A 13,846-nucleotide genomic window follows, 5' to 3' on the forward strand; every position below is an offset into this window, starting at 1 on the left:
CTGCAATACTAAGTTTAAAGGTAAAGAGGATTTTGTCCTTCTGCATATGATCAATTCTCATCAACATTACACGATGTGTTGAATGTGTAACCTATTGCATGTTTAACAACCGAAACATCCTTCATGTAAACGCGCTGTGTTACGCACTTGAATTTTATTTTCATTTGGGTCTACTGTGTCATATTCTTCTTCATCAAAGAAATCTGGTGGGAAAAGTAATTACTTATTTTTTATTTTAATACGTTTTTATTGAAAGAAACAGAAGCAGTCTTCAGGTTTTTATTTTGCAGAAATCAATAGCTATATTTCCAGTCAAATAACTGCATTTCAGTTTAAATAATCACTGACACGGTTGAGATCAGGCAGGACACATGGAGCAGAGCAAAAATACATCCTTTTAATTGTAATGAAACTGAAAACAACAAAAGGAGAGGCACAACCAAGAACTGGTGCACATAACACCAACACAAGAAACAATGACCCACAGACAAAAGATAAAACAGAGCAACTCAAATATGGTCACCAATTAGAGGCAACGCCCAACAGCTGACTCGAATTGGGGATAACCAAAACTGCAGCTTAGAGATGCCTAGAGGCACCAGGCGATCAGGTCCTGACTGTTTCCCACAGACTCACAGAGATGCCTAGAGGCCCCCAGCCAGGACCATACAGACACCCCCAATGCGCGGGCTCCCGACCGCAAGACTGGAACATCCAAGGGGGGTTGGAGGAGGGTTTAGGATGCGGCTCCGCCCTGAAAGCAGGATGCGGCGCCGGGAAAGCAGGAGGTTCTGCCCCTGGAGCAGGATGCAACACAGGGACAGGAGAAGGCTCTGGCCCTGGAACAGGGACAGCTGCCTCTAATTTGGGACAATCAAAACGGCAGTGCAGAGATGCCTAGAGACATTGTTTGTTAATCAATTATGATTAACGAAAAGGAAGAAATTTATGTGTGTAGAGCTACAATTAAATATAAATTCTCAGAAATAACAGTTAATCTCTGCAAACTAAAACAATTATTACATTTTTTATTGCAACATGGTTTTCCCTGTGTAAATAAAATAAAAAATAAATAAACATGGCGAAGTGTAATAAAAAACATGTAAATTAAGATTCAGTAATGTCAGAGGTTGCATGACAGTTGGGAGTTTATGGAATCAAACACAGCAACATAGCAATCCATGAATAGGATTGTAGTAGGCAATATTCCACCGATTTGAATGTTTTATTCTGGCCATATAAAAACAGACACAGGCTTGAATTAAATGCAGTGAAAACTACATTATTTAAATAACAGCAGTTTAATGCAGGTGTCGACGTTCTCACAAATGCCCCCTGGTGGCCATTCTTATTTTTTATTTTATGTTTTTGCCCTTGCCACATGGCACTGCAACGTGCCGCGGTATACCACAGTATAACGAGGCATGCCCCGCTGCGGACTGCCCCCTTGGAGCTGGAATTAGATGAGTGAGTTCTGTATGAGTAAATAAGTTATGATTATGAGATATCATATCATTTGCCAAAAACTTTTTTTGCCATAATAACTAGATGATATGTATACAATTTTAAATCTATATTTCAATACATTCCCTGAACTCATGTAATAACAATTAACTATATTAATAGCAATTATGTGAACCACATTGATTACTATTTAAGCCATTACCTGTAGTTTGATTTCGGCAGCAATGTTCCTCTTTAACAATATTAGCAAATGTATTTTAATTCATGTATTTAGTACTCTGGTTCAGGCTACATTTTTTAAAGAACAATAACATCGAATAAATGCCGTAAATGGTTGTGTGGTCGGTTTCACTTTATTGTCCCAGCTCTATTACAGAAAAAAAAAACGTGGTTATGTTACGATTTTATGACAAACACACATCACATTTCTCAATTCCGCTGAATTTATGAAACACACAAATTGCTCACCACATATTCATTATTCTAACAGAGCCTGAAATAAATAGCCAATATCAAGATCCATTTATATTATGCGCCAATAATAAACTTGCGCACAAGCTATCATTCATATTAAGTGGTTATTGTCTGTTTAATTAAAGTAATTATGTCATTTCAAATTTTACTTAGCACAATATGTCTTGTATTTGCATTTAATTAATGACATCAATTAATAATATTTTTGCTTTGAATTATTGTTTTCCATGAGCTTATTTTGGCCCTAGAGTCTGATGATATGTTAGGAAACAAATTATACATTTTTTATTTACAAACACAGCCCTAAATGACTTATAAGATGGTCTAGAGCCCACCCTCTTACAATGAACGGAGGGTAACTCTATTATAATGTGACATCTCAAAGTAAGCCAAAAGTTCCAAACCATCTAACGCAGCAGACATTCTAGACAATTAATCTTTAACAAGTTTTACACAAAATGGGCATTACCATAAAAAAAAATTTTTAAACATATTTTATACCTGCAATGCAACTTTAAGATGTACAATGTGCTTTTTTCAAATGTCATGATGAACTAAATTCCTTGGTTTCTGTGGTCTGTTTTCACTTAGGTGAAGAGTTGACATGTCCAATAAATGTTAAACAGGTTTTGTCCAGTCAGAAAAAATATCAGAAATGTATTATTTTACAGAGCAATTAGGTTAAGGCTGTATTGTACAGCAAGTTTTGTTGTGGGGTAAATATTCTGTGCTAGTGGTGATATTACCAAATAGTTATTTTGCTTCTGTTGCAATGTCCATTTCCGACTGTGACAAAATATGCTGAAAAAGGTCCCGTAGTCCAGGAAGTCGTTTTCATGTTTGTCCCACAGGAAAAGAGCAGAGGAGGAATTAGGGATATTCACAAGTTACAGAAATGTTTCCCTCTATCAGTATTGTTGCAATTGGAGAGAGGGTTGAAGTGACAGGTAGAGGGGTGTACAGTGTACCTCCTGCTAGGAAAGCCTCTCCATCTCAAAATGAGTGTGTCCATTGGGCATGGTCACAGACTTGCACCAAGCCTCAGCCTGGCGAGTAGTACCCTGTTTATGAGCCTCCACTTGGGGACCATGGGTGATAGTTACCCCACAAGGGTCACTCCCCAGTGGCCGGTCCGCTGGTGGGGTGGGCTCGGGGGGCTTGCAGTCATAGTACAGGGCCCAAAGCAGGGTGAGAGTAAGTATCATGGCCAGGATCTGAGCCACTCCTATAGAAACACCCAGGAAACGCAACACCTGCAGCTGCTTCGTCCCGCGGATGAAACTGTAGATCTTTGGTCCGCAACCCTATAACACAGACATACACAGACACAAACACAGGCTTTTGAGAGTTTGAGAGGTTTTTCATGTTGAAATATGGCTTATGTTTGAACCATTTTATATATAATGTAACATCCATGTAATTTTAATGTTGTTTTAATGTTTCAGGCTGTCTCACCAGTGTGCTCCCACACTGAGCATATGACCATTACATCTGCTACAAGCTGTAGGAATAAAATGAGCACCTAACACACTGAAAACATGACAAAGAGAGAGAGGACTAGAGAAGGACTGAACAGCTGTGTTATTGGGGCAAGGAGTTCAAATCCTGCTTGTGACAGTGACCTGGGGTCCAGCAGAGGATGGTGCGGTTTGGCTCAGCTGCATGCAGAGTAAATGGGTGGTGTGTCAGACAGGGCTGTGTTCTTGCAGTCTAGTGACTCATTGCGATAAACTGGGTGTCTAAGCACAATCGTGGTTGCTGGCAGGGAATGCACTCTCCTCCCAGTACGCATTTGCAAGATAAAATGCTAGCAAAAATAGCAACTATTTTGATAAGCAGAATGGCTTTGCGAGATTAATTTCTCAAGCTTGGAGAGTTGGATAGTTGTTGTGAGGTGTGGAATGGCCAGTCTATTACTTCCGGGCTGTGTGGTATTCACAATGTTCTAAAAAAATGAAATACTATAGACATTACTGCTGCCAGAGACAGGGGTGGTAAGTAGAGAGGTCGGAGGTAGAGAAAGGACAAAGAAGTAGGGATAGAGGGGGTGGGGGGCAATAAGTGAGGGGAAAGAGTGACAAAGAAAGAGACGGATAGTGGAAGGGAAATAGGTGGGAGGAAAGAGGACAGAGACAAAGAGAAAAATAGAGCAAGGGAGAAACAGATGGGAAATCCCATGGAGAAAGAGAGGAAGGAAATGAGCAGGACACATTACCCTTGACATCCTCCTTAGCTGACTGACTGACTTGTCCTCGCCCCACTCGCTAGCACGCACACACACACACACACACACACACAATCCCTTTGTCTCCATGTATGCCTGGTTACACTTATGGCGCTTTTCCACTGCATGGTACCGGCTTAACTCTACTCGCCTCAACTCTACTTGTCTCGACTCTACCCGCTTTGGGAGCTTTTTCACTGCATGGTACCATGTATCGACTAGGCTCTACACACCTCACCTCGGTTGTTTTTCCACTGCAGATAGTACCCGGTACCCGCCCATAGTGACATCACAGGAAAACTGCCTTGACTCCACCCCCAACACGACACACACGGCAACAACAGAGATATCGGACACCTAATACCGACAAAAAAACAGCATTTGCCAACTAATGTAAACCCTGCATTGAACAGAAAAATCTATTGAATGAACTCCATCAATTTTCTTTTAAATTGCCAAGCTTTAAACGTAAAGTGGCAAATCAAAAGTAAACTAAATCTGGATAAATTGTCACAGACCCTGTTTTAAAAACTGTGAAAATGTACACTCACCTAAAGGATTATTAGGAACACCTGTTCAGTTTCTCATTAATGCAATTATCTAATCAACAAATCACATGGCAGTTGCTTCAATGCATTTAGTGGTGTGGTCCTGTTCAAGACAATCTCCTGAACTCCAAACTGAATGTCAGAATGGGAAAGAAAGATGATTTAAGCAATTTTGAGCGTGACATGGTTGTTGATGCCAGGCGGGCCGGTCTGAGTATTTCACAATCTGCTCAGTTACTGGGATTTTCACGCACAACCATTTACAGGGATTACAAAGAATGGTGTGAAAAGGGAAAAACATCCAGTATGCGGCAGTCCTGTGGGCGAAAATGCCTTGTTGATGCTAGAGGTCAGAGGAGAATGGGCCGACTGATTCAAGCTGATAGAAGAGCAACTTTGACTGAAATAACCACTTGTTACAACCGAGGTATACAGCAAAGCATTTGTGAAGCCACAACACGCACAACCTTGAGGCGGATGGGCTACAACAGCAGAAGACCCCACCGGGGTACCACTCATCTCCACTACAAATAGGAAAAAGAGGCTACAATTTGCACAAGCTCACCAAAATTGGACAGTTAAAGACTGGAAGAATGTTGCCTGGTCTGATGAGTCTCAATTTCTGTTGAGACATTCAGATGGTAGAGTCAGAATTTGGCATAAACAGAATGAGAACATGGATCCAACATGCGGTGGTGGTGTAATGGTGTGGGGGATGTTTTCTTGGCACACTTTAGGCCCCTTAGTGCCAATTGGGCATCGTTTAAATGCCACGGCCTACCTGAGCATTGTTTCTAATGTATGACCATCATGTACCCATCCTCTGATGGCTACTTCCAGCAGGATAATGCACCATGTCACAAAGTTCGAATCATTTCAAATTGGTTTCTTGAACATGACAATGAGTTCACTGTACTGAAATGGCCCCCACAGTCACCAGATCTCAACCCAATAGAGCATCTTTGGGATGTGGTGGAACGGGAGCTTCGTGCCCTGGATGTGCATCCCACAAATCTCCATCAAATGCAAGATGCTATCCTATCAATATGGGCCAACATTTCTAAAGAATGCTTTCAGCACCTTGTTGAATCAATGCCACGTAGAGTTAAGGCAGTTCTGAAGGCGAAAGGGGGTCAAACACAGTATTAGTATGGTGTTCCTAATAATCCTTTAGGTGAGTGTAGAATAGAATTATCGCCCTGCAGTATAAAAGATGATGTAACTGCAATGTTCTGTTAGATTTAAGTGTATACACCTTACAACTCAACACCAACACATTTAAAACAACCTATATAACACCTCCATCTCGATTAAAAGGTATAAATTATTGCCTTATTAATTGCCGGCTATAATACCACATCGATTGACTCAAGAGTAGCCTATAGTAAACATGACTGTGTTTATACCCGTAGTGGCGAGGAAGCACATATGAGCAGTAACTTTGGTCTTAATACATTGCAGACTGCAAAAATAGTTAGAAAGCTTGGTTTGGCTTGACATTACTATTTTGACCAGTGCAATATATGCCAGACAGCCTATAGAAAAACCCTGGAGGAAAAATATGAGGTCCTTTTGTAGGCTACAAAAACAGCACGTATTTGTGGGTCTCTCACAGGGATAACGAGTTGATTTCAACGCCAATATATAGGTCCAAACCAAGAGGAAATACAATGGCTCAAATTATGAGTCTGGTAAAAACAAAATAGGCTAGTCGTGCCGAGGCAAGCTGGTACCATGCAGTGGAAAAGCTCCCAAAGTAGGTAGAGTCGAGGTGAGGCGAGTCGGTACCATGCAGTGCTCCCTCTCTTTTTTCACTGTTCCTCTACCAGCCCTCACATCTCTTATTCTCAGCTGCTGTCTAGGTTCAGGTGTATTTATCTGGGCATTAGGGTAGGAACAGTCTGCCCGGCATCTTTCACCAAGGTGACAAGGGACAGCCTGCTACAGCCACGCCGAAGCCTCAACACCTGGCTAATGCCATGGGAATAGGAACTGTTCGCTATGGCCAGAGGAACAGTTGCTATTGCTCGGGGGTAAACTGTGTTTACTAAACACAGCTGGCAGGCAAAGGTTAGGATGGAGGTGGTCATATGAGATGTGGGACAGGGTTGTTTTCTTGAGAGGTAAAACAAGAACATTTAATGAGCTGAAGATCCTTTCCCAAAGTATGTGTTTGTATGTGCAGGTTTGAGACGGAGAGACAAATCAAAATACAGAGAGTAAAGTGTATGTGCTTAGTTTTCTCTCGGTATCTGAATGGCAGGCTTGCTGGCATTAGTTGACATATCTCGTACTGTTCTGAGTGTTCACCTCAGCCCAAGACAGCATTGTACTTGATTAGGCATAATAGTTGCACTCTGTCTCAACAATCTGGCAACCGCAGACCCCAGAAGGCACACTGCTATCAAGTCTGGGATTGGCTCTAATTGTATTGTATGGATTTCCTTCAACAATTGAAAAAGGCAGGTCATTTCATTCTGCAAATAGTCCTCCCATTCGATTCAGGTTGCATTTACCACAATAAATGGAAAACTCTAACTTCAATCAAATCATATTCACTGTTTAGAATGTAAGTAGGCTATTTGAAACTTTGTTCTGTGTTATTGTTTGTGTCTATTCTAAACTAACAGGTTTACAAAGTCATTGCTTCTCAAAGAATTAACTAGTATTGCTCTCTCCCTGTCTGGCTGTCTGGCATACCAGGAGTTGAAATGCACATAAAGATTAGCTGCTAGAAACGAGATTATTTATGTTGTCAAGTAACTCAACTGTTCTAACACAGGGTTAATTTTGGCAGATCATTTTGTATTTTAGCCTTTTCTTTTTTATTAAATAATGGGGGCTAACTCTTCCATCATGTGCATTTTCAAAAAGCCTTGTCCAATTACATTAGGCCTGTACTCCATGATTATAATGGACTGATTATTTTAATCTGTTTTATTTCTAAAGTGTCATTGGCCAATCCACTTGAGGCTACAGACAACTGTACTGATCACCCGTAATGATCCTAACCCTTCTCTTGGATTAGTGACAGTCACCAAAAGCGGTCTCCAGAGATCAAGCCAAAACATAACAAGGGCAATACTTCACTCACTCACACACTCAGTTAGTGGGAAGTTCCACAAGTGTCCTTGGGGGAAACTGAACTGGCAGGACCTAATTGAACACAACTATGGATGGAAAATGAGGCTCAATAGGTGTGAAAGGGCACAAGAAGGGTTAATTCACCTCTTGGTGAAGATCACTGAGGTCACGGTAGTGGGCGTGGCGAGCACAACCTGGATACTGATTAGAGCAGCAGGAGTCAGGTGGCCATTCCATCTCTGTCATCTCTAGCCAGTCGGTGAAGTAGATCACCCCACAACATTTAAACTGAAAAACACAGTGAAAGGTTATACATTTTGATGGCCTTCTGCAGAAAGAAGAAAAGCCTTTCTGAATAGATGATCATCTCATCTCTTCATTCGCTTATCCGGTATTGGGTCGCGGGGACAGCAGCTCCAGCAGGATAGATGATGGGGCTCAAAAATAATTGCCTGGTGCACAACATTTGGGGACCCTATTTCCACTGGTGTTGAAATAGGTTCCCCCAAAAAATAAAAGGTTTAAAGAGTCTCTTAATATCCACTTGCAGTCCCCCATATACACATGCCTTGAAAAAGTATCTTTTTTCTTATTTTAATATATTTGGCAATATACAATTAATTTTTCTAACAAAAATTAATTGTAAACTAGATTTGAACTTTACAAGTAATGCTTTTAAAGGAATTTTTGGCTGGTACATTGATACAGCAAACTTCAAACAATCACATGATTATAGAGTATGAGAAGTCTTTGAAAGCTGATATCCATGTTTGTGTAAAAGTAGCAAAGAATCATGTTGGTATGGTTACTCCAGTTGAAATATCTGAATTTTGTTAAAAGTGATTTTTGTAATTGTTTCTGATTTAAATAGCTGAGAAGGAGAGGAATATAGGAAACACATATCTTTTGTCTATCTTGCTGGGAAAGTGGGTTAAACAGCAGCTGTTTAGGAGTTTGGTAAGAAATATTTTCATATTGTAGGGGGACTTTATATATTCTAAAATTATTTTATATATTGTAATACTTTTTCTCTGCCTTGATGGGAAAGTGGGTTAAACCGCAGCTGTTTGGGAAATATTGCTAAAAATCGAGTTGCTATGGTTACTTCGGTTGCAATAAAGTTATTTTTGATTTTAATAGTTGAGAACTCTATCAATATTTAAGTTTCTCCATGTTGGTGTGTCTCATTCAGAAAGTACTTTCCATTGGTTTTTGAAAAGTTGGGGAAAAATCCTGTTGCTGTGGTTACTCTGGTTGAAGTAGCTCGAGTTTGGTTAGAAATATTTTTGTATTTTCGTCTGATTTAAATAGCTGATAAGCAGAGGCATAGCATAGCATCATCATCCGCTTATCCGGGGCCGGGTCGCGGGGGCAGCAGTCTAAGCAGGGATGCCCAGACTTCCCTCTCCCCAGACACTTCCTCCAGCTCTTCCGGGGGGACACCGAGGCGTTCCCAGGCCAGCCGGGAGACATAGTCCCTCCAGCGTGTCCAAGGTCTTCCCCGGGGTCTCTTCCCGGTGGGACGGGACCGGAACACCTTCCCAGGAAGGCGTTCCGGAGGCATCCGAAACAGATGCCCAAGCCACCTCAGCTGACCCCTCTCGATGTGGAGGAGCAGCGGCTCTACTCTGAGCTCCTCCCGGGTGACCGAGCTTCTCACCCTATCTCTAAGGGATCGCCCAGCCACCCTGCGGAGAAAGCTCATTTCGGCCGCCTGTATCCGGGATCTTGTCCTTTCGGTCATGACCCAAAGCTCATGACCATAGGTGAGAGTAGGAACGTAGATTGACCGGTAAATCGAGAGCTTCGCCTTGCGGCTCAGCTCTTTCTTCACCACGACAGACCGATACATCGACCACATTACTGCAGAAGCTGCACCGATCCGTCTGTCAATCTCCCGTTCCATCCTTCCCTCACTCGTGAACAGGACCCCTAGATACTTAAACTCCTCCACTTGAGGCAGGCACTCTCCACCAACCTGAAGTGGGCAAGCCACCCTTTTCCGACTGAGGACCATGGCCTCGGATTTGGAGGTACTGATTTTCATCCCCACCGCTTCACACTCGGCTGCAAACCGTCCAAGTGCATGCTGAAGGTCCTGGCTTGAAGGGGCCAACACGACAACATCATCCGCAAAGAGCAGAGACGAAATCGTGTGGTCCCCAAACCTGACACCCTCCGGCCCCTGGCTGCGCCTACAAATTCTGTCCATAAAAATTACGAACAGAACCGGTGACAAAGGGCAGCCCTGCCGGAGTCCAACATGCACAGGGAACAAGTCTGACTTACTGCCGGCAATGCGGACCAAGCTCCTGCTTCGGTCGTACAGGGACCTGACAGCCCTTAGCAAAGGACCCAGGACCCCATATTCCCGAAGCACTCTCCACAGGATGCCGCGAGGGACACAGTCGAATGCCTTCTCCAAATCCACAAAACACATGTGGACTGGTTGGGCAAACTCCCATGAACCCTCCATCACCCTGTAGAGGGTATAGAGCTGGTCCAGTGTTCCACGGCCTGGACGAAAAAATCCTCTCCTTGAACTGCCACCTTAACGTGGTGGAGGGGTTTGAGTACCCGAGTGACCCTAGGAGCTATGTTGTCTGGGGCTATATGCCCCTGGTAGGGTCTCCCAAGGCAAACAGGTCCTAGGCGACGGGTCAGACTAAGAGCGGTTCAAAAACCCCTTAATGAAGAAAAAAAATAATGTGTTCTGTGACGTCGCCCGGCATGGCGCAGCCGGGGCCCCACCCTGGAGCCAGGCCCGGGGTTGGGGCTCGTTCGCGAGCGCCTGGTGGCCGGGCCTTTCCCCATGGGGCCCGGCCGGGCCCAGCCCGAACGAGCGACATGGGGCCGCCCTCCCGTGGGCTCACCACCCACAGGAGGGACCATAAGGGGCCAGTGCAGAGAGGATCGGGCGGCAGTCGAAGGCGGGGGCCTAGACAACCCGATCCCCGGACACGGAAACTAGCTCTAGGGATAAGCAGAGGGATATATAAAATAATTGTAATTTTTCTCTATCTTGTTGGGAAAGTGGGTTGAACAGCAGTAGTTTGGGAAATACTGCTAAAAATTGGGTTGCTATGGTTACTGCGGTTCCAATATCTAGTGTTTAGTAAGAGATATTTTCATAATTCTTTCAGATTCTCGTAGGTGAAAAGTAGAGGTACATTTAGGTAAAGCCGGGTTTGTGTATCTGGTTCAGAAAGTACTTTCCATTGGAGCTATTTTTGAGAAGTAGGAAAACATACTGTTGCTATGGTTACTCTGGTTGAAGTGGCTCGAGTTTGGCAAGTGTAACGTTGTAGTGATGGACATCTCCCGCTTTTCCCGGTTTCCATTAATTCACTAACACATCCCGGACTGGTTTGTTGTCACATCGTCAATCATGCACACCAGGTCCCAATTATTCCATATCAGTATGTGTTTAAATGTTTCTCCTCTGCCCCCCCTCACTTGTCGGTTGTTGGTGCTTGTCGTGTTACGTGTTGGTGAGTGTTTCCATTTCGTGTGAGTTTGCTGCTGCACGTTCTGCCATTGATTGACTGCCGTTTTCTTGTCTGCCGTTCCTTTGTTTTGTTTGTTAATAAACTTCGAACGCCCTCTGCCTGCGTCTGGTTCCCTCCACTCCGCCACCGCATGGCAGTAAGAGATATTTTCAAAAGTATTTCTTATTTAAATAGCTGAGAAGTATATCTACATATACGTCCCTCCATGTCAATGAGTCTGATTCAGAAAGTACTTTCCATCTGAGCTGTTTTAGAAAAGTTGGAAAAAATCCTGTTGCTATGGTTACTCATGTTGCAGTATCTCAAGTTCGGTAAGAGATATGTGCATAATCTTTTCTGATTCAAATAGCTCAGAAGTAGTGGAATATTTGTCAAAAGTTTTGTTAAATTAGTTTCTTAAATTGCTGTAAGTTTTGTTCTAAATCATATTTATTTGTATATAATAGCTGAGAATGTGAGGATGCTCAGGATCTTTAAAATGTTTCTTTTAGTAGTTCAGAAAGGTGTTAAAGTAGATTGTTTGCGACAAGTGTGACTTTTCAAAAAGGAGTGTAAACCACGAAAACTTCAGAATTCTGAAGAAATCCCATTCAAGTCAATGAAGTTTTAAAATTATAATAAAAGTGTGTGTGTGTGTGTGTGTGTGTGTGTGTGTGTGTATGTATGTATGTATATATATATATATATATACACTCGTTACACACTCAATCAAACAGACTCCAACCATTCCACAATGGCCAAGACCAGAGAGCTGTGTACGGACATCAGGGATAAAATTGTAGACCTGCACAAGGCTGGGATGGGCTACAGGACAATAGGCAAGCAGCTTGGTGAGAAGGCAACAACTGTTGGTGCAATTATTAGAAAATGGAAGAAGTTCAAGATGACAGTTAATCTCCATCTGTCTGGGGCTCCATGCAAGATCTCACCTCATGGGGCATCAATAATCATGAGGAAGGTGAGGGATCAGCCCAGAACTACACAGCAGGACCTGGTCAATGACCTGAAGAGCGCTGGGACCACAGTCTCAAAGAAAATCATTAGTAACACATTACGCCGTCATGGATTAAAATCCTGCAGCGCACGCAAGGTCCCCCTGCTCAAGTCAGCACATGTCCAGACCCGTCTGAAGTTTGCCAATGACCATCTGGATGATCCAGAGGAGGAATGGGAGAAGGTCATGTGGTCTGATGAGACAAAAATAGAGCTTTTTGGTCTAAACTCCACTCGCTGTGTTTGGAGGAAGAAGAAGGATGAGTACAACCCTGAGAACACCATCCCAACCGTGAAGCATGGAGGTGGAAACATCATTCTTTGGGGATGCTTTTCTGCAAAGGGGACAGGACGACTGCACCGTATTGTGGGGAGGATGGATGGGGCCATGTATCACGAGATCTTGGCCAACAACCTTCCCTCAGTAAGAGCATTGAAGATGGGTCGTGGCTGGGTCTTCCAGCATGACAACGACCCGAAAAACAAAGCCAGGGCAACTAAGGAGTGGCTCCATAAGAAGCATCTCAAGGTCCTGGAGTGGCCTAGCCAGTCTCCAAACCTGAACCCAATAGAAAATCTTTGGAGGGAGCTGAAAGTCCGTATTGCCCAGCGACAGCCCTGAAACCTGAAGGATCTGGAGAAGGTCTGTATGGAGGAGTGGGCCAAAATCCCTGCTGCAGTGTGTGCAAACCTGGTCAAGAACTACAGGAAACGTATGATCTCTGTAATTTCAAACAAAGGTTTCTGTACCAAATATTAAGTTATTCTTTTCTGATGTATCAAATACTTATGTCATGCAATAAAATGCAAATTAATTACTTAAAAGTCATACAATTTGTTTTAGAGTCCATCAATCACCGTTAAAGAATACCTATGATAAAAAATACAGACTTCTACATGCTTTGTAAGTGGGAAAACCTGCAAAACCGGCAGTGTATCAAATACTTGTTCTCCCCACTGTATATGTGTGTGTATATATATATATATGTATAGTATGTATACAGAAACGTTCATATTGTAGTGGTCTCTTAATTTTAACCCTTCTGTTCCTTACTCAAAACCTTCCTTTTCAACTTTTTTGGAAAGGAAAGAAAAAGGTGCAGTGGTCTCTTAATTTTTTCCGGAGCTGTATGTACTCAACAACATGCACAATAATGTCTGCACTGCAGTCTGTAATGACTACACGTATCTCTTAAAGTGCTTAAAGTTAATCAACTGCCACTTTGATCATGTTGTCATAGTTACAACAAGCTATGTCAAAGTTAAAATGTTCAACTATTTTCAGCCTAATGTTTAATGCTGATCCTTTTCTTGTCACTGTTGACGCAGCAACCATCTATTTTGATCTAAAAGGGCTACAAATAGGCCTTGCCAGTTATTGTGGTCATTTGGGGGCCGACATATAAGGACTGTGACACCATGGTTTAATGCAGTGGTTTTCAAACCACCCCTCAGGGAACCCCAGATGTTCCACATCTTAGCTGTAGCCCTGAACTAGCACAGCATATACTAATAAAGGGGCTTGAGTATTAGTAGAGAAGTTAAATCAG

At 42.8% G+C, this 13,846-nt stretch overlaps 1 protein-coding gene across 8 annotated transcripts in view; it reads right to left on the reverse strand.

The window, feature by feature from the left end:
* Positions 1-250: 250 nt before the first annotated feature.
* Positions 251-13,846, reverse strand: part of tspan12 (tetraspanin 12) — a 30,178-nt gene continuing 16,582 nt past the window's right edge. For 6 of the 8 annotated variants that reach the window (XM_010868261.3, XM_010868259.3, XM_010868260.3 and 3 more), the window contains 2 exons: positions 7,939-8,082; positions 252-3,242 (listed from right to left, as the gene is read on the reverse strand). In XM_010868261.3, coding sequence (XP_010866563.1) covers positions 2,913-3,242; positions 7,939-8,082 — 474 coding nt within the window. In that variant the 3' untranslated portion in view covers positions 252-2,912. Of the gene's footprint in view, positions 3,243-4,400; positions 4,520-7,938; positions 8,083-13,846 lie in introns of all 8 variants that reach the window. The other 2 variants (XM_013131787.3, XM_010868264.3) reach the window with 2 other exon arrangements.

This window comes from Esox lucius, chromosome 23, assembly GCF_011004845.1.
Source record: "Esox lucius isolate fEsoLuc1 chromosome 23, fEsoLuc1.pri, whole genome shotgun sequence".
NCBI lineage: Eukaryota > Metazoa > Chordata > Actinopteri > Esociformes > Esocidae > Esox > Esox lucius.